The sequence below is a fragment of the Pan paniscus genome, chromosome 19 (assembly GCF_029289425.2).
Source record: "Pan paniscus chromosome 19, NHGRI_mPanPan1-v2.0_pri, whole genome shotgun sequence".
Taxonomy (NCBI): domain Eukaryota; kingdom Metazoa; phylum Chordata; class Mammalia; order Primates; family Hominidae; genus Pan; species Pan paniscus.
Window position 1 is genome coordinate 20,051,905 of NC_073268.2, and position 24,643 is coordinate 20,076,547.

Sequence of the window (24,643 nt, forward strand, 5' to 3'; positions counted from 1 at the left end):
GGGAAGTTGGGTCTCCAGACTTTTGGGAAAATGCTTTCCTACTCGCCTGGCCTCCTGCTTTGCTGGAGCCAGAGGAGGGGCACAGCTGTCTTTGTTGGAAGAGCCGAGGAAGCAAGGAAGCGGAAGCGGGAGGGCCAGGCCTCCACCCTGTTTCCTCACCATGAATGGAGCTGGTCCTGGGCGCTCCCTTCCCGCCTCCAGCACCCCAGTTATCATGCTCCCTCCTGAGCCAGAGGGGACAAGTCACAGCATGGCCATTCACAGACAGGAGAGAAACGCAAGGTTGGTGTGAGCTCCCTGGAAGCCCCAGGATGTGATCTTTAATCGATGCTCCTGGCCCCGCCTCCCCACCCCCAGCCCAGGTGGCGTATGTACAGGATGCTGTGTGGAGGCCCAGGCAGAGGCAGCCTCCATTCCTCCCTGGGTTCTGCCAGGGTAGGCACTCGCCAGGGCGGGGCAGGAGGATACAGACAGCTGGGAGCCAGGGTGGACTGGTCACAGGAAGTCTCATGTTCCCCACCCCATATACACGAGCACACACAGATACGCCCATATGTGCAGAGGTATTCACACTTGTGCAGAGGTGTGGATCCAAAAGCTGTGCCCAGATGCACTGTACCTGTGTGCACGGGTGCACCACCAGAGGACAGATGCCTTAAGGCAGCGCAGCAATAGTGCAACACCCAGCCCTTCCCCCACCCTGCATCAGCTTGCAGGGCTGGTGGAGCAGAGCTGGCCGGAGGGGCCCCTCCACTCAGCCCTTGAATGGGCAGTGCCAGCTGGAGCTCAGTGTGTGGACCCCACTGCTGTCGGGTGCATCCAGCTACCCAAAATGGTGTCAGCGGGTCCCAGGCCTGTTTGCCCCTGAGGGTGGTGTGAATAAACAGGGAGCGATGCCCTCCACAACGCCTCCTCGAAGGTGCCCCAGAAACAGGGGCTCAAGCAGGTAGCTCACGGGCCCTGGGGTGTCAGAACTCCCTGCCGAGTGAGGGCAGGGCAACCCTGGTGACAAGAACTGTATTCACTTGTGGCTTTCATCCATTAGGTAGCTGGCCCCCATCTTGCCCCTGCCAGCTACCTTTTAGGGTCAAGGAGCCAGTGCTCCACCCTCCCAAGCAAGGGTCATGAGGGAAGGCCACCGGCAGGACTGTGTGAGAAGACTGAGGAGCTGTGCCTGGCTCTGCCTGGCTCTCAGGCTCGCTGCAGCAGGGATGGGTGGGGGCACGTAATGGGGGAAACATCTGTAAACTTACTACTCGGCTCTGGAATGGGGGTAGGGAGTGGAATGGACTAGATGGGGCCTTAAGGACTTCTAGCAGCCTAGGATCATCCATGAGACCTCCCTTTCCTACTTCCTCTTGCACATCCCAGGCAGAGACCCTAACCCTCCAGGCACTGGGCCACCTCTGGCCTTCCCTACCTGGGAGAGTTCTCCCCAGAAAGATGGCCCAGGTGGGGACATCTAGGCCACACCAGGGGGCACCTAAACCCTGAGTCGGCCCCAGAATCACCCTTCTTGAAAGGGGGAAGGTGCCATTTTATTATAGGAACTATATTTTCTAGAACCCCCCCCCCAAAATCCATGTGTCCTGACAGGGACAGCAGGACGGTCGTTTTAGAATTGGAGACGATCTGGGACATGTGGTTGCCGTACCCATAACCTAGGCCTTGGGCATGGCACAGGCAGCTTTGGTTTGAATCAGCACTCATACTTCCTCCAAGCTCAGCGGGGCTAAGCGGGGGCAAGCTGGGATGCCCAGCCCCTGCCTGTGCTCAGTGACAGGACTTCGGGTGTGGTCATCCTTGGGGAGGGTCTGGGGGATGGCCACACCTCAGTTTCTCCGGGCCCTCCTGTAAATGTCAAAACATCCCCACATCTGCCCTGGCCCCAGCACCCCCGAGTTTACATTCATCGATTAAGATTCAGTTTTTAAAAATGTAGATGTCAGCCCCATCCCCCTAGGTCCCAGAGAGGTAAGACCCTGGTCTCAGTTGCCTGGTTGCAAGGAGGGGCCATCCAGGCTAGGTCCACTGGTGGCTGCCTGGGGGCATCCCTCCAGGCCCCCCCGAGTTGAGCTGTGGCAATCCATGAGGTGGAAGCTACATTCACACGGGGCAGTGGGTGTGCAAGGCTGAGCCGCAGGAGGTGGGTGGGGTACTGTGGAGGAAGTGCCCTCCAGGCCTGGTCCACCCTGGTGGTGCCAAGGGCAGGGCCACAGCCCCCACCCAAACCCCTGCGGAGCCAGGAGTTGAAGGGTTTGGACCTGGAAGACATTTGCATGGTGCCTCCCTCCGTGGCTGGATGGGGGCAGCCTCGTGGTTCAGGGCCGAGACGGTGGGTGCCAGGCTTGGAGGGAGGAGGGTGGCACTTAGGCCCCTCCGGACCTGGAACGGAGAGGGGGCATCAGGGGAGGACGTGAGCAGGGGCCACGGGGAGAGCCCCCCAGCAGGGCCCCGGAGCTCAGTGCTGGGCCCTGGAGGCAGGCGGCAAGTCACAGGCTGGCCAGGGAAGGGATCTGCGTGAGGTCAGACAGTGGTGATATGGAAGACAAAACAGATGGGACGCACAGGGAGGGCCCTCCTGGGGATGGGGACTGCCAGGGGCGCAGCTCCAGTTCCACCTGGTGGCAGGGGAGGGCCTGGCCGCAGCAGGGCAGTCGAGCAGGCGAGGGCGAGGGCAGCTGGGACCTTCTTCCCTGAGCGAGGCTCTCCCACCCCTGCCGGGACAGCCTGGCAGCAGGGGTGGGGGAATCAGCCCCCGCTCCCCATCAACAGAACGCGGGGTGACGAATGAGATGGAGGAGACAAGGACAGCGGGAGGGATGACGTGGCCGGCATCACACTGCCCCCTGCTGGGTCGGGTCGTACCTTCCTCGGCGAATGTTTCTGCAGGGGGAGGATGGTGGAAGGGGAGAGGAAAAGGAGACATCTGACCTTTTGCTTCTCTCAGGGAGGGGCCTTTGGCTGCCATGCGACCCCTTGCCCCAGAGCGGGGCCGGGGTCCCCGGGGCCTGGACACTAATGTAAGGGCCAGGGAGAATTACCCAGGGCACCCACAAAAATGCGTCCCGGTTCCAGCTCTGACTCTGCTACTAACTCAATCATGTGACCTTGGGCCGTGGGTTCCTCCTCTGCACATTAAGGGGGTTAGACCAGCACAAGGACCCCAAACTTAGACACGCACAAAGCATTATAGGCTGGGTGGGACTGGAGACCGGAGGACACATGCCTGGCTTGGGTGGCCCCTGCCCAGCTCCACTCTGTGGCTATTCGGGGATGCTTAGAGGCACGCTGGGGCTCAACCTTTTCATGTTTCCAGAGCTGGAAATCCGAATTGCTAGTGTAAAATCTCCTGATTTCTTTTCTCTTTTCTTTTCTTTCTCTCTTTCTTTCCTTTTTTTTTTTTTTTTTTTTTGACGCAGTCTTGCTCTGTCACCCAGGCTGGAGTGCAATGGTGCGATCTCAGCTCACTGCAACCTCCACCTCCCGGGTTCAAGCAATTCTCTGCCTCAGCCTCGCAAGTAGCTGGGATTACAGGTGCGCACCACCATGGCTGGCTAATTTTTGTATTTTTAATAGAGACGGGGTTTCACCATGTTGGCCAGACTGGTCTTGAATTCCTGACCTCAGGTGATCCGCCTGCCTTGGCCTCCCAAAGTGCTGGGATTACAGGCGTGAGCTACCTCATCTAGCCTAAAATCTCCTAGTTTCTAAATGTTAAGCCCTGCAGGCTACTTGGACCTATGACGTGTGAGCTCTGGTTTAGTTGGGCTTTCAGGGAGGGCCCCCTCAGCTCCACCAGCAGGGATTCTGATCCCCCCTCAAGGATGCCAGGGGGCACAGGGTGTGTGTGTCTCTTACTTAAATCCCCAGCCCGTGCCGCCCAGGACGATGGCTGCAACCAGGACAGCCCCAGCGATGGAGCCAATGATGATGTTGGTGCCGCTGGGACCTGGGGAGGATGGCAGGGCTTAGCTGGCAAGGACAGGCATAGAGAGCGGGACAGACAGAGCCCCCTTGGCCAGCTCCAGCCTCACCTTTATATCTCTCCGTCTCCCCCGTGGGTGGGGACGTGGGCAGGGGGTTATGGATACTGCAGTCTTTGCCTGTCCAGTCTGGCTGACAGATGCACTTCCCTTCATTGCTGCAGACCTAGAGGCAGGGCAGGGCCAGGAGAGGTGAGCAGGGGCCTGTCCCCTCTTGTAAGCTTCTCCCGCCATCCCGGGCTCCAGGCAGTCACCCCGTGGTGGGAGCAAATCCGGCGCTCCCCACTGCCGGGGCAGGTGCTGAAGTTGAAGGCAGAAGCTGGCAGGCAGCGATGGTCCAGGCACAACATGTTAGGCCCGCAGGCTGTGCCATCCTCCACATAGCTCAGGTCAGAGCCGTCCGCCAGCTGCACGTGGCCTCCCCTGGGGAAGTGACACAGCCAGCCTCAGCCCCCTGTCTCCTAACCCCCAGCACAGCTGCAACCTCCCCTCCCTAGTCTTGGTCCTGGCCAGCACCTGCAGTCCAGCTCCTTGCCCTGGTGGTAGAAGGTGACACTACTGATGTCTCCCACCAGGTCCCCTAGCCGAGGAGCTCCAGAGATGTTGACACAGAGGAGGAAGCCACACAGCACGTCCCTGTTGGGGCATATAGAGACAGTGAGCCCCAAGTTTGACCTCAGACTCAACTACTGAACTCTAATCTGCCCTCACCCTGCACCCTGCCACCTCATTTGCCACGTGCCCGCCCATTGGGACTGACAGGCTCCTCCTGGGAGAACCTGCTGCCCCATCTCTGAAAAGTCTCACACCTGCCCTGGAGCTGAGAGGCCCTCTGGGAGCCTCAATACTCACTGCTTACTGCACTGGACCCAGCCGGATCCCTTGCGTCCACAGCTCCCACGCTCCGTCCCCTCCACGTTCAGCTTCTCGTAGCAGAAGCGATCAGCAGCCGCTGTGGGGAGAGGATGCCAAGTGACCCCACGCGCCCCAGGACCCACCCCAAGACCTCAGGCCTGCATCTCCCACACTCTGCCTGGGTCCCTGAGATCCTGGGGAGCTACACACTTGGGGGCCTGTTCAGCTGGAACCCACTCTCCCCAGCTTCTCAGCTCTGGGTCCTCCGGAGTCCCCACTCCCAGCCCTAGCCAGACTCACCATGGCCCCAAAGAACCTGGCACTGCCGGTCCCGGGTTTTGCAGCGACCTCCGTAGCAGCGGCCCTGAGAGTCCAAGAATTAAGAGGCAAGGGATGGAGATGCTGAGTGGTCAGAGTGGAGACAAGAGACTGCCCTGAATCCCAGGCTCAGGGGGCAGCCATCATACCTGCTCATGGTCACAGTAGTAACCGTCCAGCTTGTGCAGGTTAGGCGGGCACTGTGGAGAGAGGGGTGGGGTTGAGCGGAGCAGCCCCAGGACTGGAGCTGAGGGCTGCCCCAGGGAGGAATGCTGGGGTACCAAGTGCCCCCCATTGGGGGCTCATGCCACAGGGCTCTTCCACGCCTAGGACAAGCGATCTGTCTGGTTCTGGACCCAGACCACACGGATTTGCAAGCCCCAGAGCCGCTCCAGCCTCCCTCCCTCGTAGGGCTGGGAGATAAATGCCTGGCATGTAATTAGGTTGTAATAGATGTTAACTAATATTATCATCTACTCTGATCCCTAACCTACACCAGGCACCGGGCCAGGCGCTGGGAATACCAGCCAGACGATACATTCTAGTTTAATGATTGAAGGAACAAGGCCAGGACCATGAAGAACCCCTTTCTCAGATAAGAAAACAGTCTGATCAGTGGAGGTCGATGCCAGCTGTGGAGAGGAGGGGAGTGCTGAGCACTCGTCCGGGAAAACCAAATCGACAAGGGTAGGGGTTGCCTCGCCCAGGGCTCCACAAGACGGCGGGGCCGGGAGGACCTGGCTAGAGTCCCCGGTGCAGGTCTCCGCGATGTCGCACTCGTTCACGGCCTCTCGGCAGGACACACCCCGTGGTTCGTACTAGGGAAGAGACGCGCTCCTCGAGTCAGGCAGGATGGATGCCTCGGCCTTGCCCTCCCCAGGCCCCCCGGTCTCTGGACCCCCACATCCCCGGGCCCTCCAGCTCCCCAGGGCCCCGTTTCAGGCCTGTTCTTATTTCCCTGCTCCCACCACCTCTTGAACGCTCCCCACCTCGCTCCCAGCGCACTCAGCACCGCCCCCAAGCCCGCCCACCTTCCCGCCCCTCCTTGATTCTGGGCAGCCTTCCCTTCCCGCTCCTCGTAGCCCCGCCTTCAACATCCTTCAGCCCCGCCCCTTGCTCCCCATTGGCATTGTCTTCGCATCAAGCCCTGCCCCAGAGGCCTTCGTCCCCTAAGGCTCCGCTTCCCTCCCTAGCTCCCACCCCTTATATGAAGGCCTCCAATCGCTCCTCCTGCGTCCTGGCCCCGCCTCCCGGCCGGTCCTGCTTACCTTGCAGCGGCGACAGCAGAGCCCGTCGCTGCACATGGCGTCGTGAGTCAGTGTGCATTTCTTGCAGCAGTTGCCACCTGCGCGGCTGCACTCCTGAGGGACGCGGGAGAAGGGGAAGGAGGCGGGCGAGCCCTAATCCTCCCACTCGGACGCTCCCTCGTGCCCACCCCCGCATCCCGGTTCCCCACCTGGCGCCCGCACCACCGCTCACCTGCACCGAGCCGCAGTCGCACTCCTCCCCTGCCTCCACGAAGCCGTTCCCGCACTCTGGGGGGTCCAGGAGCTGGACCGGGAGGACAGGTCGGGAGTCTGGCCCGGACCCCGCCCAGGGCCCGCTCCCATGCTCCCCGCCGCGGGGCTGGTACCTTGAGGGGCTTGTTGAAAAGGCAGCTGCCACCACCCTCCTGCAGAAACTGGTTGTACTCGTCGATGCTGCAGCGCGAGAACTTGCGGGGCAGGTAGAACCTGGATAGGGCGAGGGGAGGTGCTGCTGGCTGCTCCCCTCCAACCCACCCTCACCCCTCTCAAGGCTGGGGAGGGGGTACACTGGGGGACTTCGTCACCATCGCGAGGAGGCGGAGGATCTGCCCCGGGATTGCACCAGAATCCTCCCGCCTGTCCCTGTCGCTCCCATCCCCTCCGCTGAACCTGGGGACTCGCAGCCGCGCTGGAGGGAAGGTGTCTCCATGCGAGGCTTGGGCGGCGCCCAGTGGCCACGATGCGCACTGCAGCCTGGCCGGTTTTGGTGTCCCAGCAGGGAAATCTGGGTCTCCCGGGGCAGTGTTTGCGGAAAACTGGGCTTCTTGGGATCCTGAGTGGTTCTGTGAGCTGGGCCTCTTGAGCCCCCTGGTCCAGACTGCCAAACAATGCTCGCTCTAAGACTCCCCTCGCCCAAGACCTTCCCCCGGTTTGTCCCCAAGAACTCACCCAGTGTCCTCCATGATGCAGCCCAGCCAGATGTCTGGACACTTGCAGTCCCCTGAGGGGTGAGCCAGGCGGATATGAGGGAGGCCAAGGACCACCCCTCCCACTGTCACCCTCCCGTTCCAGAGCTGCTGGGCGTGGGCCACACGGGGGCCTCCGGGGGAGGATACCTGCCGAGCTCCGGTGTTTGTTCCACATCATGCCCAGGTTCTGTCCCAGCGTCTGGGCAAGGGTCACGGCCATCGCCCCCATGTTGCCGTACTGGGGGTGGGGAAGATGGGGCACAGATGTCTACATCTTCCAACAGGCACGTCGTGCCCCTGAAGCCCCTTTCCCTCAGCCGCCACCCCAGCCATGTCCCCTCACTGCTCACCTCGTTCACACCCCCGCCGTGGGACAGGGAGCATATGCCCCCCACGTAGGCTGCCCCGCTGCTCGTGCTCTGGAAGGTCCTGCCCCTGGAAGGGAGTGCGCTGTCAGGATGGCCTCCTGCCCTCCCCTGTGGCTCCCCGGGTGGTGGTGGGGCCTTGGGGAGCCCCTCACACTAGAGTCCTTCCTCGGGAGGTGAGCCTGGCCCTTTACATCAGCCTTGGTGACCCCAGGCAAGACCCTTCCACCCCTCCTTGGGTTCTTTTTTTTCTTTCTTTTTCTTTTTCTTTTTTCTTTTGAGACAGAGTTTCACTCTTGTGGTCCAGGTTGGAGTGCAGTGGCACCATCTCAGCTCACTGCAATCTCCACCTCCTGGGTTCAAATGATTCTCCTGCCTCAGCCTCCCGAGTAGCTGGGACTACAGGTGCACACCACCACACCTGGCTAATTTTTGTATTTTGAGATGGGGTTTCACCATGTTGGCCAGGCTGGTCTTAAACTCGTAACCTGAAATGATCTACCCGCCTTGGCCTCCCAAAGTGCTGAGATTACAGGCATGAGCCACCACGCCTGGCCCCTCCTTGGGTTCTTTTGCCCATAAGGCAAAGGAGAGGCTCCCAGTAGACCATCTCTAGTTGCAAGGCCCTTTTATTAGATTTTTTTTCCCTACTAGGGCACTGGGTCCCTGAGGAAGGGATGCTGGGACAGTTTGAAAGGGGAAAGACAGAACTAAGGGGAGGTGAGAGGCAGAAGAGGGCCACCAGGGCTAAGACAAGGGCATCAACCTCAGATTCAGGGGATGATGCCCAGCTGTTGCATGTGGCTGGGGGTAGGTGGCAGGTGCCAGGTGAGCCCAGTCCCCAGACTCTGAGAGGAGCAGCCAGCACAGGGCAGGTGTTAAGTAATCCCAAGCACTGTAGCAACTAGCAGAGGCTGGCAGGAGGTGCAGGGCGGGGGACTCACGAGAAGAGGTGGGTGGCATCACTGGGCTCAGGCAGACCCTCCCGTCGGTAGACCATGAGCCGGGCCAGGGTCTCCAGGAGGTCATCCTGCACCTGGATCTTGTCCCCATCTGCCCATGTTTCCATGGCAACCAGGACGATGCGAGTGTTGAGCTGCTCCTTGTATATCTGGGGAGAAGATGAGGGGGCTGGAGGGTGGGAGTGGGTGTTGGGGCCAGGGCTGGAGGAGGGCCTGTCTGTTCTCTCCAGGAAGTGGGAGCCAGGGGCTGACAGTGCCCCCTAATGTGTGTGGTGGGGTGGGGGGCATGAGGAGGAGGGAAGGGAGGGAGGGAGAGCTGCTTACCACATCGGCCAGGTTCACCACGGACTTGGCAAAGTTGCTGGTGAGGACCACCGACTGTCGCATCTGCTCGAACTGGGAGAGAGAAGAATGGGAGGAGGGCGAGGCTCCTCAGGGGCCTCCCAGTGTCACTCCCGTCCCTGCCCTGGCACTCACCAGCTGGTGGTCGTTGATCACAATTAGCTCCACATACTTGGTTTCACTGTGCACTGTAGGGTGGCCCCGGCGGACCTGGGGGGTGGGTGGGCACTTGGAATCAGTCCCTCCCATGTTTGACTGATCTCATGGCCAAGCCAGGAACAGACTCGGTGGGGATGGGGGGGTCTGGACTCCAGCCAGGGACAGTGCCAGCTCCCCACTGGCAGAGGGTCCTGTCCCTCCTCAGCTTTGGAATGAGGGCAGGCAGCTTCGGTTTGCCCAGGATGGGGCCTCTGTAGATGCCAGCATTAGGGAAGGGGTGGGGGCTTCTCCCAGACACGGTCCCTGGCCCCCAGCCACATCCATCAGAGCCCTCCTTCGCCCCAGCCATAGATGAGGGTGCCCTCCTGCTCTGGGCCACGGCCTGAGGTCTCTCTGCAGCCCGAGGTCTCTGCAGCCCGAGGTCTGTGCGGGCCCCCGTACCTGCCTTTTCCTTCTCAGCCTCGGCCGGTTTGGAGGAGCCGACTGGGCAGGCACAGCAAACAGGCAGCCTGTGGGGAGGGGCAGGTGAGGGGGGCACAGCCGGCCCCTCCCCACCCCCCCTTCCCTCCCTTACCTGGTTCCCTGCATCCAAGGGGATCTGGGAGGAGAGGGGTCCGGTAAATGAGGTGGGGAAGGGGTCCCTGCAATGAGGGGAAATTAGTTCTTGGGGTGCCAACTGGGCCTGCTCCAGGCCCACTTGGGGGGGGCCAGATCCAGCCCTCGCCTCCACCCCACCCTGGGGTGACCCAGAACTGGCCACAGCTCCCATGTCGGATCTGATCTCCCAGATGCTCAGATTCCGGGGTCAAGACCTGGGGGCACCCTGAGAGACACGGGCAAAGGACATTGGAGCCCAATGGGAGGTCACTTATGGGACAGATGGGACACTGAAGCTGGGGGCACAGGGGGAGCTGGGGCACAGGAGGGAGGGAACCAGAGCTGGGGTCACTGAAGAGGGCAGTGAGGCTGGGGTTACTGAGGGAGGAGCAGGAGGAGGAAGAGGTGGCAGCAACAGCTGTTGGGACAAGCTTGGCAGGGCCACCAGAGAGGACGGCAAGGGGTTGTGTGGGGCTTACCTGAGGGGCTCCCCAAGGTCCAGCCACCTCTTGGGGCTCCACGATGTAAGTCAAGTTCCCATCAGAGAAGACCCCACTGTGGAGAGAGAGGCGCAGCTCCCCTCCGTCCCCAGGCCTGGGCCAGAGGCTTCTCCCAGCTGCCCGGCCCCTCCCCATACTCACTGCAGCCCCTGGCAGGTGGAGAGGGCAGCGAAGGAGTGCGGGTTCCCCCGGAGCTTCCCCTGGTAGTAGCAGTGGTCTCCAGCCCCCTGAAGGAGCAGAACAGTGAACAGAACGCTGGCATGAGGCCGGGGACAGCCAACGGGCCTCAAGGCTTTTTAGGGGACACTGAAGCTGCCCTGTGTGCAGGTGGCCACAATCCCTGGGTATGCCTGGGGCTCTGGAGCCTGTTTCTAGATGGCTGGTGCTCCTAATTTGCCATGCCACCCTGGGCAAGTTCCTAGCCCTCTGGGGTTAGGAACCTCTGGGCCTCCTTCACGTCATCTATAAAATGAGGAAGCTGGACTGTAGCAATGGTTTTTTTTTTTTTTTTTTTGAGACAGGGTCTCGCTGTCGCTCAAGCTGGAGTGCAGTGGCGTGATCTTGGCTCACTGCACCCTCTGCCTCCTGGGTTCAAGCCATTCTCATGCCTTAGCCTCAGCCTCCCGAGTAGCTGGGATTACAGGCATGTGCCACCACACATAGCTAATTTTTGTATTTATTTATTTATTTATTTTTTGAGACGGAGCTTCGCTCTTGTTGCCCAGGCTGGAGAGCAAGGGCATGATCTCAGCTCACTGCAACCTCCGCCTCCCGGGTTCAAACAATTCTTCTGCCTCAGCCTCCCAAGTAGCTGGGATTACAGGCATGCACCACCATGCCTGGTTAATTTTGTATTTTTAGTAGAGATGGTGTTTCACCATGTTGGCCAGGCTGATCTCAAACTCCTGACCTCATGTGATCCGCCCACCTCAGCCTCCCAGTGATGGGATTATAGGAGCCCGGCCTACAGCAAGGGTTCTTAGCCATTTGCTGGGGCTGGGGAAGGGATCAGACTCTTTTGAGAATAACAGGCATCATTTATTTAGCACCTACCATGTACCCAGCACTGCTCTGGCACTAACCATATATTACCTCATTTAATCATGTACTCGCCCCTAACATCACACACAACCTCATGCACTGCCTCCCTGGGCCTGTGGTTGGCTGAGGAGTGATGGGCAGCATGTGTCCTCCTGGCCAGGCTCGTGGGTTGGGGCTGGGGGGACCAGTGGCACCCTCCCGCTCCAGCTCTGCCTCCTGCAGAATTACTTGTGCTCCAGTTACTGAACAGGCGGTGGGGGGGTGAGACAGGCTATTTATAGACACTCATTCATTTTCAGGCTCTAGAGCCTTCAGGGCTGGGACCCTAGTGTCCCAGGCAGCTGGGATTTTCGGGGCCTTGATATTGAGTAAGAAGGGCCTTTCCTCAGCTGTCCCTCTCAGAAGAGTCTGGAGAGGGGGATTCCTGGCAGCCTGCTCGGAACGAGTGTCCCTGTAGGCCCCACGTGGGCTGGCTGGGGGTCAGAGCTCTGGGGCCAAGTGAGGGGACTTCAGGGCCCTATGCACTCAAGCTGCCCACTGTCCACCCTCAGAGCCTCCTGGGTCGGGAGAGAGGGAAGGTGCTGAGGGGCCAGGCCCAGGACCCCATCTCCAGTGGCCACCTGTCCCTACACCTGTGACCACAGAACCACAGAAACAGCACCTCCCTTCCACCCCCGGCCCCGGTCCCCTGCAGTGGCACTCACGGTGCTGTGCTGGGTTGTCCCCTCCCGGCTGAAGTGGCGCTCCACGTATTGCGAAGAGAGGAGGTGGCTGAGACAGAGGGGGCAGCAGGAAGGGGGGTCACGGGCGAGGTGAGGTCAGGCTTGAGGCTTGCCTCAGGTCAGGATCCAGGTCCCCTCTGCCCAGGCCCAACCTCCAGACCCCCAGCAGCCAGGCCCTAGCCATGTCTCCCCCGCCCCACCACTGCCCTTCCTCTTGGGCTCAAGGCCACACTCACTGGTTCAGCTCCAGGTCCAGGGTGAAGTTTGAGTTGAAGGCTGGGATGACGAAACTCACCTGGGCCAGATGGACAGGCTGGGTGGGGGGAGGGCAGAGGGGGAGTCAACCCAGGGAGGCCTGAAGGTGGGAGTCGGGGGGATCCCAGGAGCAACAGTAGCCCTGGGGAGGGGGCGGCCAGCCCTAGCAGCTGAGGGGACCATTGATTTGGGGGCAAGATGCTTTGTCCAAGCTCCTCTTCCTCCACGACCCTGCTCCTTTACTAGTGGGCAGAGGCAGGAGTGCTCAGCCCTGGGCACAGCCCCATTTCTGCCCTCTGGGCCCGGGCACCTGCGCATCCTCTCTGGGGCTGGGCTGCAGGTGCAGCTGGGATGGAGAGGGGCCGCCCGGCCAGCCCTCTGCCTCATTATGCCCTCCTGGCTGGTGAGGGGCACCCCACCATCAGGCAGAGTAACGGGAGGGCCCCAGGAGTATCATGGGAAAGGGACAAACAGGAAATGGGAGGCAGGACCCTCGCTGCCTGTCCCCCTACCCTGGCCCCAGCCTCCATCTACATAGGAGGCCTCGGACAGGGGTGAATGGGTGGGAATGGATGGCTAGGCCCCTGGAAACTGGGCGACGGGCAGGTGCCATCCTGTTGGGAGTAAGGACTTGGCTCCTCTACCCCCAAATCCATTGCCCTCTGCCTCACCCAAAGCAGCTCATCTTTAATATTTCAATCCCATGGTTAATTTTTAAACATGGAAGTTTTCCTGATAAATTTTTCAGAGTGCAGTGGGGCTGGAGGCTCCAGGTTGCCACGGCAACACACCACGCCAGAGCAAGATGGCGGCCCCCCCAGGCCTGGGCGCTTGAGGATGCCTGGATCACAGCAACCGCAGGGCCCAGGAAGGGCTGAGAGGACTCAGGGCTGGGGCCTTCTCCACACCCCTTGTTCATTCCAGAAGACTGACTCCAGACCCCAACATGAGGGTCACCCACTCTGCCCTGCAAATGGGAGGCTTTTGTTCGCTGCCTGGCCTTTGAGGTGGGGATGGCAGGTTGCAGGAAGGAAGAGAGCCCCAAGGTTGTGGTCATGAAATCCATAGCCTGTGCCTTGTCGGCTTCCTCCTCAACCACCTCATCACTGCTAATCTTTACCGAGCACTTCTTGTGTGCCGGGCCCTGGTCTAAACACTAAGAGTATTGCCCTGTTTGATCTTCGCAGCAACCCTATGGGATAGATTACTGTCATTCCCATCTGAAAGGGGACAGGCACAGTGGGGCTGACTAACTTGCCCAAGGTCACACAGCTAAAAAGTGGTGAAGCTAGGGAGTCTGCTTCTAGGGCTGTCTCACCCCAAAGGTGGAGTAAAATGGAAGAGGGCCCAGTGTCCATGAGAGGTCCTGGGAGAGAAGCAAGGGGGGCACCAACGGCCAGGGCCTGGGTGGGCTGACCTCTGTGCCCCAAGGACACCGACTCACCCTATTCCAGGCTGACCAAGGCTCCCAATTCCATCCTGAGCCCCTAGAGCATTGATCAGCCCGAAATAGAAAGTCAAGGACAAGGAGTCGCCACATCCTCTTCCCGGCCCATGGCCTGAACCATCCTGGCCTTCCCCTGCCCCTGGGACTGTTCCTGCTTGTTCTATCTGCCCCCCACCAACAAGCCCCTATGCCAGCCCCCTCCACAGCTGCCTAGAGGAGCAGCCTGCCAGACCCCTTGCCCCAATGCTGCTCTCTGACCGTGCAGCCCCAGGGATGACCCAGCAACCTCTCTGTGCCTCAGATTTTCCCACTGAAAATGGTCAGATGAGCCCAGATGCGAGGCCAGGAGGTTGGCTACGTATTGGTACCATCCTGGGCCTGGAGATTCCAGCAGAGTCTGCCCTGGCACCAGCAGAATCTCCCTCACTCAGGAGGTCTGCGAGCCACCCCATCAAGCCTGCTTCCTCTCTGCAGAGGCCAAGCCAGTCCCCACTCTGGGGAAAGCCCCAGCTGATGGGGGACGAAGGCCAGATACCTTAAGACCCTTCTTGTCCACCACCTCCTGCCACCTGCTGAGCTCTCACCACTTCCCCATCTGGTGCAGCCGAGCCCAGCAGGACACAGGGCTCAGACCAGATAAGCCCCTGGGGCAGTGCCGGGGCAGCTGGGGCTGGGGGCTGGGCCTGGCTGGAGGTGGCCCAGGAGGGGGCTGGGAGAGCCCCCAAAGGCGGAAGGAGAAAGAGAGAGACCACATACTAAGGCGTGTTTGCCTGGCCTGGCCCCATATGGGGACACAACCCTGTCCCTGGTCTGAGGGAAGAGATGGGTCACACAAACCTATCTCAGTCCCCAGAATCTCTGTGGCCCTGGCACCTGGGGAGTGGGGAGGGGACTCCTGCTGGCACAGAGTCCCAAGACCGCCCCAAGCCCACCCAGCATTAGGCCAATGTTCTTTTTTTTTTTTTTTTTTTGAGATGGAGTCTCGCTCTATCACCCAGGCTGTAGTGCAGTGGTGCAATCTCAGCTCACTGCAACCTCTGCCTCCTGAGTTCAAGCAATTCTCTGCCTCAGCCTCCCGAGGAGCTGGGATTGTAGGTGCCTACCACCACGCCCGGCTAATTTTTTTGTATTTTTAGTAGAGATAGGGTTTCACCATATTGGCCAGGCTTGTCTTGAACTCCTGACCTTGTGATCCACCCTTGGCATCCCAAAGTGCTGGGATTGCAAATGTGAGCCACCATGCCCAGCGAATGTTCTTTTTTTAAAATTAATTAATTAATTATTTAAGAGATGGGATCTCACTGTGTTGCCCAGGCTGATCTTGAACTCCTGGGCTCAAACCATCCTCCCGCCTCAGCCTCCCAAAGTGCTAGGATTACAGACTTGAGCCTCCATGTCCAGCCTAAGCCAGTGCTCTATCAAAGCCAAACTGTGCTCCCTGCCTGGCCCTGCTTTCTGCCCCTGCCCTGCCTCTGACCTCATCCCATTGTCCCTCCATCCCTGGCGGGAGGGGCCTTTGGTCTTGAGGTCATGCCAGCCCTCAGCTGACCCTGTGCCCTGCACTTGTCTCTTGCTCCCCCGGCTGCCCAGGCTCTCACATGCTCCAGCTCATTTGATCTCAACCTGCCCAGGCTGTCTGGTCCTCATTTTACAAATGCCAGGATGAGGCTCAGGGAGACACCTGGAGGTGACTGGCCCAGGGTCATGGCTGGGTGGCTGGGGAGGTGTGGGGCTGGATCTCACCCTGGGGCTGGAGTTCGTGTCGCCACAGCAGCTGTGACTGCCTGGCAGGGGTGACCACCCCTTCCACCCGAGGCTCCTCTCTGGCTGGCCCACCCACTCTCCTAGACATCTGCTTCAGAGCGACTGTGCCTTGTCCTCTCTGTACCAGATGCAGGGTGCAGACAGAAAAAGGCAAAGATTCTGCCAAAGACCCAGAAGCACAAATACAGGTGCCTGGGCTCTGCCCCAGACCTACAGACACACAGTCTTAGGAAGGGAGAGACTAAGGAGCCTTAGGATTCTCAAATTCTCCAGGAAATTCGAGAAGGGAGACCATTGCTCCCCACCACTTCCAGACACAGCCCTTCACACACTGACCCGGAACCCCTGCCCGGACCTCCCTCTCCTCCCCACCCTCATCTGCACAGCCTGCACCTGCCAACCCATGCAGGGCTCTGGCGCCCTCCACCTCTGGGCCTTTAAGCACACAGTAGACATATACTTCTTTGATCACTGATTTGGCTTTTCAGGTGGGCGACCTTTAGTTCCCTGGAGCAAGGGTGATGCCTGCTTTTTTCCCTGCCCACGGGCTCAACACTCACGTTGAATGGAAATGTATCGCAAGGCCTGAGATAAGCTGCTTCATGCCCCCGGCCTCAGTTTTCCCCTCGGTAAAACAGAATTGTTGGGCCAGGAGCAGTGGCTTACGCCTGTAATCCTAGGAGGCCAAGGTGGGCGGATTGCCTGAGCTCAGGAGTTTGAGACCAGCCTGGGTAACGTGAAACCCTGTCTCTACTCAAACAAAAAAGAAATTAGCCGGGTGTGGTGGCATGTGCCTGTAATCCCAGTTACTCGAGAGGCTGAGGCAGGGGAATTGCTTGAACCCAGGAGGCGGAGGTTGCAGTGAGCCAAGATCATGCCACTGCACTCCAGCCTGGGCAACACAGCAAAACACTCTGTCTCTACAAAAAAAAAAAAAAAAAGAGAAAAGAAAAGAAAAACCAGGATTGCTGTGAGGATTAAATAAAAGCCCTTTTAAATGTGTTATCATAAGGGTCAATAATAATAATAACGAGAAGGAAGTGTAAATGTTCCAGCTGAACAGGGCTTTGAGGAACTGCATAAACGACTCCTTTGGATCACCTACTGTGACAGGGACATGCCAGAATGGTGGCCTTATGCTCCAGATCTGGGTGGACGGTGTGATTTACCTGTCAGGTGTCTCACCTGAGGACATCTTTCTGGAATCCCCTCCCGCAAGGAGACACCACCACCTTGTGGGCCAGGTGGCTGCAGACTGGGGAGGAGCCAGAGAGGCAGGAGCTCCACCTGGGAGTATGTCCCAGCTGGGAGAAATCCCCCACCCACCCACCCACTCACCTGCCAGCTCCCCCCACCCACCCCCGGCAATGTGTTGGGTGCTCCATTTATCAAGAGGGCAGCGGGATTCCCAGGCAATGAGAACAGCCAGACAAATTTCCAATGATGGGATTTGACCTACATTTTTGAGAACAGAGCCACCTCCTTACAGGGTCATCAGTCCCTCTGGGGACAGACTCTGGACAGCTGGGTTCCTCTAGGCAGCCAGGAGGTTGCTTGGGTGAGGCCAAGCCCACAGGCCAGAGTCCTGCTCATGTGGTTTCTCCCCTGGACCCCACCCCGAGCCTGACAAGTAACCCCTAAATATCCTGGCTCCTGTTTCTGACACCCAGCCCTCATGCCAGCACCAGGGCCCAGCACCCTGTCCGGACACTCAGAGATGTTGACCATCGGCTCTTTTGCCAGATCTTGGGCTGGACACCTGACATTCATCATCTCAAGTCCTCGCAGCAGCCTGAGAGGTGGAGACTATGAGCATCCCCATTTTATGAATGAGGAAGGTGGTGTTCAGGGGGCTGCATGGCTGGCTCAGGTCACACAGTCAGAAGCAGGGGAGCAGGACTTGCACTAAGGCTGTGCCACCTCAAAGCCACAGCGTGCAGCCTCTGACACCAAAACTAAGCCTGCTGAACTCTCTGGCATGGCAGAGCTCAGTTCATGCCCCCACCTCGCCCCTGGGAACAAGCTGGGCCCAGCAAAATCCTAGCCCTGGCTTCTAGCCATCTGCCCCAACCCAGGAGAGAGCCGCAACTTCAGCCACACAGACTATAGCATGGCCTTGGCTCTAGTGGGGTACCAGGGCCCCAGGCACAGACCCTGGCCCCCCTGTGGCACCATGTCCATGACTCCCATCTTCAAGAGCTGGGGGTGAGCCTTACTCAACTGCCCTCCGCCTTTCTGCAGGAAGAAAACACAAACACTGTTGCAGCACATGCCCACCGTGGAGGGCTTCTGGGGTGGCACTTCCAGTAAATGCTGGCCTGGGCAGCTCTCACAAGAGCTTAGCCCAGAGACTGAGGCACCCCTCCCCTAGCTGGCTCAGATGAGCTTCTATGTACCAGGTCTGCGACCTCCTCACCCCTGACCCTAGTCACCTCCCCATGTCCTGCCCTCTCCTTGTTCCCAAGGAGTCTGGGTCTCCCCAGGGGCAGGCATAACCCACACAGCAGCTTGGTGCAAATTAGAAAAAGGGGTCCCAAGACCGGGTGAGGTGGCTCACACCTGTAATTCCAGCACTTTGGGAGGCCAAGGCGAGTGGATCACTTGAGATCAGGAGTTCGAGACCAGTTTGGCCAGCATGGTGAAACCCCATCTCTACTAAAAATATAAATATTAGCTGGAAGTGGTGGTGCACGCCTGTAATCCCAGCTACTCGGGGGGCTGAGGCACAAGAATCGCTTGAACCCGGGAGGCAGAGGCTGCAGTGAGCCGAGATCGTGCTGCTGCACTCCAGCCTGGGTGACAGAGTGAGACTCTGTCTTAAAAAAAAAAAAAAGAAAGAAAACAAGATCCCCCTGCAAGTCAGAACGCATGTGGCCCCATAAGCCCACGGATTGCATTCAGCTCACTTACCGCTTGCCCAGTCACCCTAGTGGAGTGAACAACCAGCCCAACTGGACACGGTAGTCTTGCCTGACCTGCACCACCCCTCAGCTGCAGGCTCCCTGGAACCACAGGTTTCTGCACCCCCAGAAGCTCCCTCACTTCTCTGGGCCTCAGGCCTAGCCTGCTTCCAGGCTGGACAGAAGTGAGGGGGTTGAGTGCAGTAGCAGAGAGAGGGCAAGGGTGCATCTGTGTCTCTTTTCCCTTCAGCCCTGAGCAAGAGGTGGCAGCGTGCTGGGTGAGAGCCCTGCTTTGAGGATCAGTCTTGACTCTGTGCTCAAGTGCTGTGTCACTTGGGGCAGTTACGTTGCCTCTCTGTGCCTGTTTCTCCATCTGCAAGATGGGAATAACAGCCCCACCTCTGGGAGCTGTGATGAAGATTAAATAATTCCACGTAAAGGAGTGCCTGCCCCAAAAAGGCCTAGTAAATAATTGTAATTTCTCTACCTTGTTCTTTTGTTGTTGTTGTTGTATTGTGTGAGACAGGATCTCACTCTGTAGCCCAGGTTGGAGTGCAGTGGTGCAACCATAGCTCACTGCAGCCTTGAACTCTTGGACTCAAGCGATCCTGCAGCCTCAGCCTCCCGAGTAGCTGGGACTACAGGTGCGCACCACCATGCTTGGGTAATTTTTTTTTTTTTTTTGGTAGAGACGGGAGTCTCACTATGGTGCCCAGGCTAGTCTCAAACTCCTGGTCTCAAGCAATCCCCTGACCTTGGCCACTGTGAGCCAATGCACCCAGTCTAATTTCTCCAGCTTCTAATTCCTTCTTGGCCGCTGTATCTCTTCCCCTGTCCCAGTCGCACCCCCACCCTTGCCCCTGTCAAGCCAGGAATCCTCAGCACGTAAAGCTCTTTCCCATCACCACCTCCTGGTAGTAGGTGGGACTGAGATATGTTACCATCCTGATTTTAGGGAACAGGAAACTGGGGCTCAGAAAAGTCAAGCGACCTGCCCAAAGCCACAGCAGCTCAGCGCCCCAGGCCCTGCCAGCCAGCATGTGCCCCTGGACTCGACACATGACCAGAGATCTTGCTGCCAGCTCCACACCGGCTAGGCTTGAAGTTCCAAACCAGGGCAGTAAGTTAAGGCAAAAACCAAGCAATGCCCAGCTGGGGTACTTCTGGCTAGGACACACACAGGCTCAAGTCCACACTGGATCCACCATCAGACCCCGTGGCTCTGAAGCCAAAAGCGCTCTAACCCCAGGGAGAAATGCCAGGCAGGAGATTGAGGGTTTGCCATATCTCCTTACCGCTGGGGAAAATATTCTGGATGTGTCTTTTTGTCTCCTTGCTCTGGGCAGAGTTGGGAGACTGCCTCCTGGACCCAAATCCAGAGAGCCCTGGAGGCAGAACTGGGAAGTGCCCTGGTGTGGAGAAAACTCCCAGCTCCACTGCTTAAGATCTGATTGACTTTGGGCAATTTACTTCTTCCCTCTGAGCCTCAGTTTGCTCATCTGTAAAATGGGGCTGACAAAAGTTACAAGCTGCTGGGCGCAGCGGCTCACGCTTGTAATCCCAGCACTTTGGGAGGCCAAGGTGGGCAGATCACCTGAGGTCGGAAGTTCGAGACCAGCCTGAGCAACATGGAGAAACCCCATCTCTACTAAAAACACAAAAAATTAGCCAGGCATGGTGGCGCACGTCTGTAATCCCAGCTACTCGGGAGGCTGAGGCAGTAGAATTGCTTGAACCCGGGAGGTGGAGGTTAGGGTGAGCAGAGATCACGCCATTGCACTCCAGCCTGGGCAACAAGAGCAAAACTCACACACACACACAAACACACAAAAATTACAAGCCTTACAGAGTTGTGAGAAATAAGTGATGTAGAGTGCATACAAAGCTTGGCAGAGTGGCCCATAGAAGTCCACAGCTTTGGTACCTCAGGGGAAATTGAGGCACAGATAAGCGAGGGCCCCAAACAAGTCCCTTGAGGAGGTCGCCATGAGGGCCCTAGGAAGTCTCAGTCTCAGAGAGACCCCAAAATTGGAGATAATCACTGCCTGGCAGATCCATGGAACTCCATTTCCTCCCCGCAGGCTCTCAGACACCCCTCAGAAGTATCTGGAATCGGTGGATCACATACACACCTCACATGCACTCACTCACCTGCAGAACAACACAGAGACCCCCAACCCAAGCAGTTCAACTGCACCCATCCTGACCTTCCCACGCAGCTGCAGACACCACCACAGCCCAGAACCTCCTACCCTTTGCCACCTCTGTCTCTGCTCAGAAAGGGTCAGGCTGAAGGAGCAACCTGCCCAGTTGGAATACCTGACTTTTCATCCCTACCTGACTCCAGGCTTTTCCTCAACTCTGTCCCCTTTCCCTGCGGTGACATCCCTCCATGACTCAATCTGCACATCCCTTAAAGCATAAGCCAGAGTCCCAGCAGTCGGGCAGACCATCAGTTCCCCCACAGTGTAACCACGGGGTGCACAGTTCACAGGTAGGGAGTGACACCAGGCAAGACAGCCAGACTCAGCAGCCAGGACACCCCATCCCTGGCCCTGGGACTGCACACCTCCCAGGGAGCCTGGGCAGTTGCTGAAGGCAGCTTCCACCCCCCACCCCACCCCCAGTGACTGCGGGCCTTGGACCATTAGCCCCCTCCCCCTGCCCCTCTGCACGGCCCTGAGTGATGGTCCATCTATTATGCATGCTCCCTTCCTGCTCCATCCATTTCATCAGTATTCTCCACCCCTGCACCACCCCACATCCCCCTCTGCTCCCCTCCCTTAAGGGCTTTTAACCAAGTACATTAGGCAGGGCCAGATGCCAGTCTGACAGATGTCCGTAATGTTAGCCTCCGTTTCCCTCCTTCCTCCCTCTGCCCAGCCCAATTTACCTCCCACCACTCCCCGCTGCCAAAACTTCCCAGGCCTCAGTTGTACCCCTCTTCTGGGTCTCCCCCCTACACCTCCTGTTTGTGCCAGGCCTTTGCCGGCCAACCTGCCCTCTGCTGCCCTGTTGGCCTGGCTCACTTTCAGCTCCAGCTCTTGGAGCGCTGGGGTGTGCTGAATGAATATTCCATCTGGGTGATTATTATTCACATGATATTAATTAATTATTAATTGCAATTAATCTCCTTCATGCCTAACCTTCCTCTGGGAGGCAGGAGGGGCCTGGCAGCTGAAAGGGACAGTGGGCAGGCAGGTAGAGCTGGCTTGGGGCCTCAAGTTATTTTCCAAGGCCCCACCTTCAGCCAGGACAGGAAGGAGAACAACAAGCCTATCTGGGCACTGTGTGGAAACTGAGGCAGGAGCAAGCACTAAGCTGTCCCAAGAAAGCCCACTGAGGTGGCTGTGGTGAGAACCTGAGAGCCCTAATCCCTGACTGGAATCTGGGCTGCCTCTCCCTGCCCCCAACTTGCCCCATCCAAGCCCTGTTTTGAACAGAACAACTAGCTTTGGCCAGAGCGGAGCAGGGGGCCATTGGAAGGCTGACCCAAAGCAGACCTGAGACCTAGGCATTAGTGGTCCCTGTACACTGAAGACAGGGGACCCTACAATAATGGGAGGGGGCCCTGGGGCTGGGCAGGCCTGGTGCTCCCCACCAGTGGGCTCCAGCACCCACCGGATAGCCCACTGTACAGAAGGGGACCCTGCGGGGCAGCTGCTGAGGGGGACTCCAACCCTGGTTACCCCGTGGGCTCCCTGGGGCTCTGAGGCCTGCTTCAGCCCCTGGCCTCACCACCCAGCCCCACTCACCGGGCCCCCTGGTGGCTCCTGGCGGACCCTTGTGTCCAGCTGCTGCTTTCGGACCTCTCCCCCGGAGCTCTCCCTAACCAGACGGCTGGGTTCCGTGACCTCAGGGGCTCCTGGGCCTCCCAGCTGGGGTAAGTCCCCCCATCGCAGAGCTCCAGCAGGACCTTGGGTCCCAAGACCTGGGGAAACAAGGCCATGGCTGCAGGCAGCTGCCCACCCTGGGGCAGAAGACTTGGGAATGGGGTGGGCATGCCGCATCCCCCACTCTGGTGTGGCCCCTGGAGCCCTAGGGCGATCCGGGTGGGAGGATCTGGCTGCCCTGCAGAGGCAAGAGCCCGCGGGGAGGGGGCCAGGAGCTTCACTCCCGCCCAACCGTCACGACTGCCCCCCCATCCGCCCAAACCCGCAGAGACCTGCAGAGCTGGCCGGTCGGCGGCAGGGGCAGGGACGCGGTGGGCCCGGCCAGCTGGGGACAGGTGGGTGGACGCACCTTCCCTCCTCTCCCGCTCCCCTACCCTCCCGCGCTCCGGACCGGCTGTCACCCCGAGCACTGCAGGAAAAGGTGGCTGCAGCAGCAAGCGCCGCACATCCCGGGGCGGGGGCAGGGAGGGGGCGCCGGGGCCGGGCGGGGGTCACTCACCGGGCGGGGGGAGCAGCGGCAGCAGCAGAGCCGCGAACGCCCAGCGCCGCAGCAGCCTCATGGCTCGCTCATTCCTCCCGGTCCGGGGGCTGCGGCTGCCAGCGGCGCGGGGAGGGCGGGAGCAGGGACGGGGGTGGGGAGGCGCCGGCTGCGGAGCCGGGGCGGGGGCGCGGGGCCGGGCGGGGGTCGCGGAGCGGTGGGGGCGGCAGGGACGGCGCCGGGGCTCAGCGCGCTCCGGCCGCGGCCATCCCGGCGGGGCGGCGGGGCCGGGTTAAGAGCTGAGCAGCGAGCACGTGAGCCCAGGGCCCGCCCTCCGCTCTCCCGCCGCCCCCCGGCCCCCCCAGCCCCGCAGGGCCCGGGCCGCCGCCGCGGCAGGACAAAAGAGGCGCCGCCCCGGGGTCCCTCCCCGCACCTCGGGGTCTCCTCGGCAGGTGCGGGGAGGTGGCGCTCCGCGTACTTATCCCGCGGCCTCTCCTCGGCCACCTCTGCCTGAGCATCTCCGAGGACTCGTAGATTTGTAGGGGAGGGAAGCAGGGGACGGGGTACCCCCGGGGTCGACCCGGCGACTGCCTGTCTGGGGCCCGGGGGCAGGAGCGTGGCTGCGGCGCCCGCGTTCGCCCCTCTGTCGTGGTACCCCAGAGAGGCTGCCCCAGCCCCAGCTTGGAGCGCCCCGCTTGACCCCAGGCTGTGGAAGCTGGGGTTGGGGTGGGCAGAGGCTCTTGGCGAACGCCGGGCTCTACGCCTCTGGGATTTCTTGCACCTTCGCTACGGGTCGTGTCACTGCGGAGTCCTCTCACGCCCGCGGTACAGACCCCTTCCCATCGGCTCCTTCTCCCCGCCAAAGATGCCCCGGCCTCCAGGAGGGCTTCAGGGATCGCTGTCACTCCAACCATCAGGAAGGGCTGGCATGTCCGTCTGGGTTCCTGAGTCTCTCACAGGCGTCCTGTCCTTCCTCCTAGATAAAATATAAACTAGCCAGGTCACTTATATGCTGCTAGCATGCCCCATGGCTCCCCCTCCCTTGCTAGTCCCAATCCTTAGGAGCAGAAGACACCTCTGGAGCCCCCCAGCATTCCCTCTCTGGTCAGACTAGGCTGCCCTGTCTGCAAAATACTGGACCTCCCAACCTACATCCCCAGCTGTGCCCTCCACCCAGCTCCTGGGGATGTTGGGTCCCAATACCAGGGCTGGGACCTCAGACTTCTGCTAGGGGTGCTGAAGGCCAGATACCCGAGATGGTGTGGGGTGTGGTAGGGCATGGTGGGTGGGCCGCTGAGTCCCCACCCTGACCTTTTTGGTACCCATGCTAGGGGACCACAGGTCGCTGAAGAACAAGATTGGAGGCAGGAAACCCCTTCCTGGGTCCTCTGCTTCTGCAAGGACCCAGGGCCTCTGCTGGGGATGAGGGAACTGCCTCTAGCTTGTGACACTCCCACCCCCCCGCTCTATTTTAGGCCCAGGAGAGGTGAGAAGGCGATTTCCCAGGAGGCGCTGACATCAATGCAGGGAACCAAGTGACTCCCCCCACCCCCAACCACCTGCCATGCCAGACCCAGATGCTCAGTAAGGCTGAGCCAATTCTTCCTTCGCTCTGGAGACATCTTGAGAACCTCCTCCAAGATGTAGGCATGAGGAGGCTCCTGGGAATGAGGGCCTACTAGGTGGTATTCCTGGAAACTCATCATGAGCCCAGAGGGAGAGATTGTGCTCCCCATTTTACAGATGGGGAAACTGAGGCTCTGAGAGGTTATGTGAGCTTCTCAAAGTCACAGAGCTGGTGAGAGGCACATCCCATACTCCATGGCCCCACTCCTCTTAGCCAC

General features: G+C 59.6%; 1 protein-coding gene across 4 annotated transcripts; it reads right to left on the minus strand.

Moving 5' to 3' along the window:
• Nucleotides 1-287: 287 nt before the first annotated feature.
• ADAM11 (ADAM metallopeptidase domain 11) lies at nucleotides 288-22,980 on the minus strand. Of its 4 annotated transcripts, XM_034941678.3 has the most exons (27): nucleotides 22,821-22,979; nucleotides 22,184-22,359; nucleotides 12,299-12,375; nucleotides 12,045-12,111; nucleotides 10,441-10,526; nucleotides 10,279-10,354; nucleotides 9,777-9,843; nucleotides 9,644-9,711; nucleotides 9,179-9,253; nucleotides 9,026-9,097; nucleotides 8,684-8,850; nucleotides 7,725-7,809; nucleotides 7,522-7,612; nucleotides 7,355-7,406; nucleotides 6,793-6,892; nucleotides 6,639-6,710; nucleotides 6,428-6,520; nucleotides 5,897-5,977; nucleotides 5,309-5,359; nucleotides 5,142-5,205; nucleotides 4,839-4,938; nucleotides 4,503-4,622; nucleotides 4,241-4,409; nucleotides 4,038-4,152; nucleotides 3,862-3,952; nucleotides 2,869-2,886; nucleotides 288-2,385 (listed from the first exon to the last, which is right to left on the minus strand). In XM_034941678.3, exons 1-27 carry the CDS (start codon nucleotides 22,879-22,881, stop codon nucleotides 2,370-2,372), a joined length of 2,310 nt encoding a protein of 769 aa, XP_034797569.2. In that variant the 5' UTR covers nucleotides 22,882-22,979; the 3' UTR covers nucleotides 288-2,369. The 4 variants fall into 4 exon arrangements, with proteins under 4 accessions (XP_034797569.2, XP_034797570.2, XP_034797568.2 ...); XM_034941679.3 differs by lacking the exon at nucleotides 2,869-2,886 and having other exon boundaries at nucleotides 22,821-22,980; XM_034941677.3 differs by having other exon boundaries at nucleotides 288-2,886; nucleotides 22,821-22,980.
• Between the last annotated feature and the right edge of the window lie 1,663 nt (nucleotides 22,981-24,643).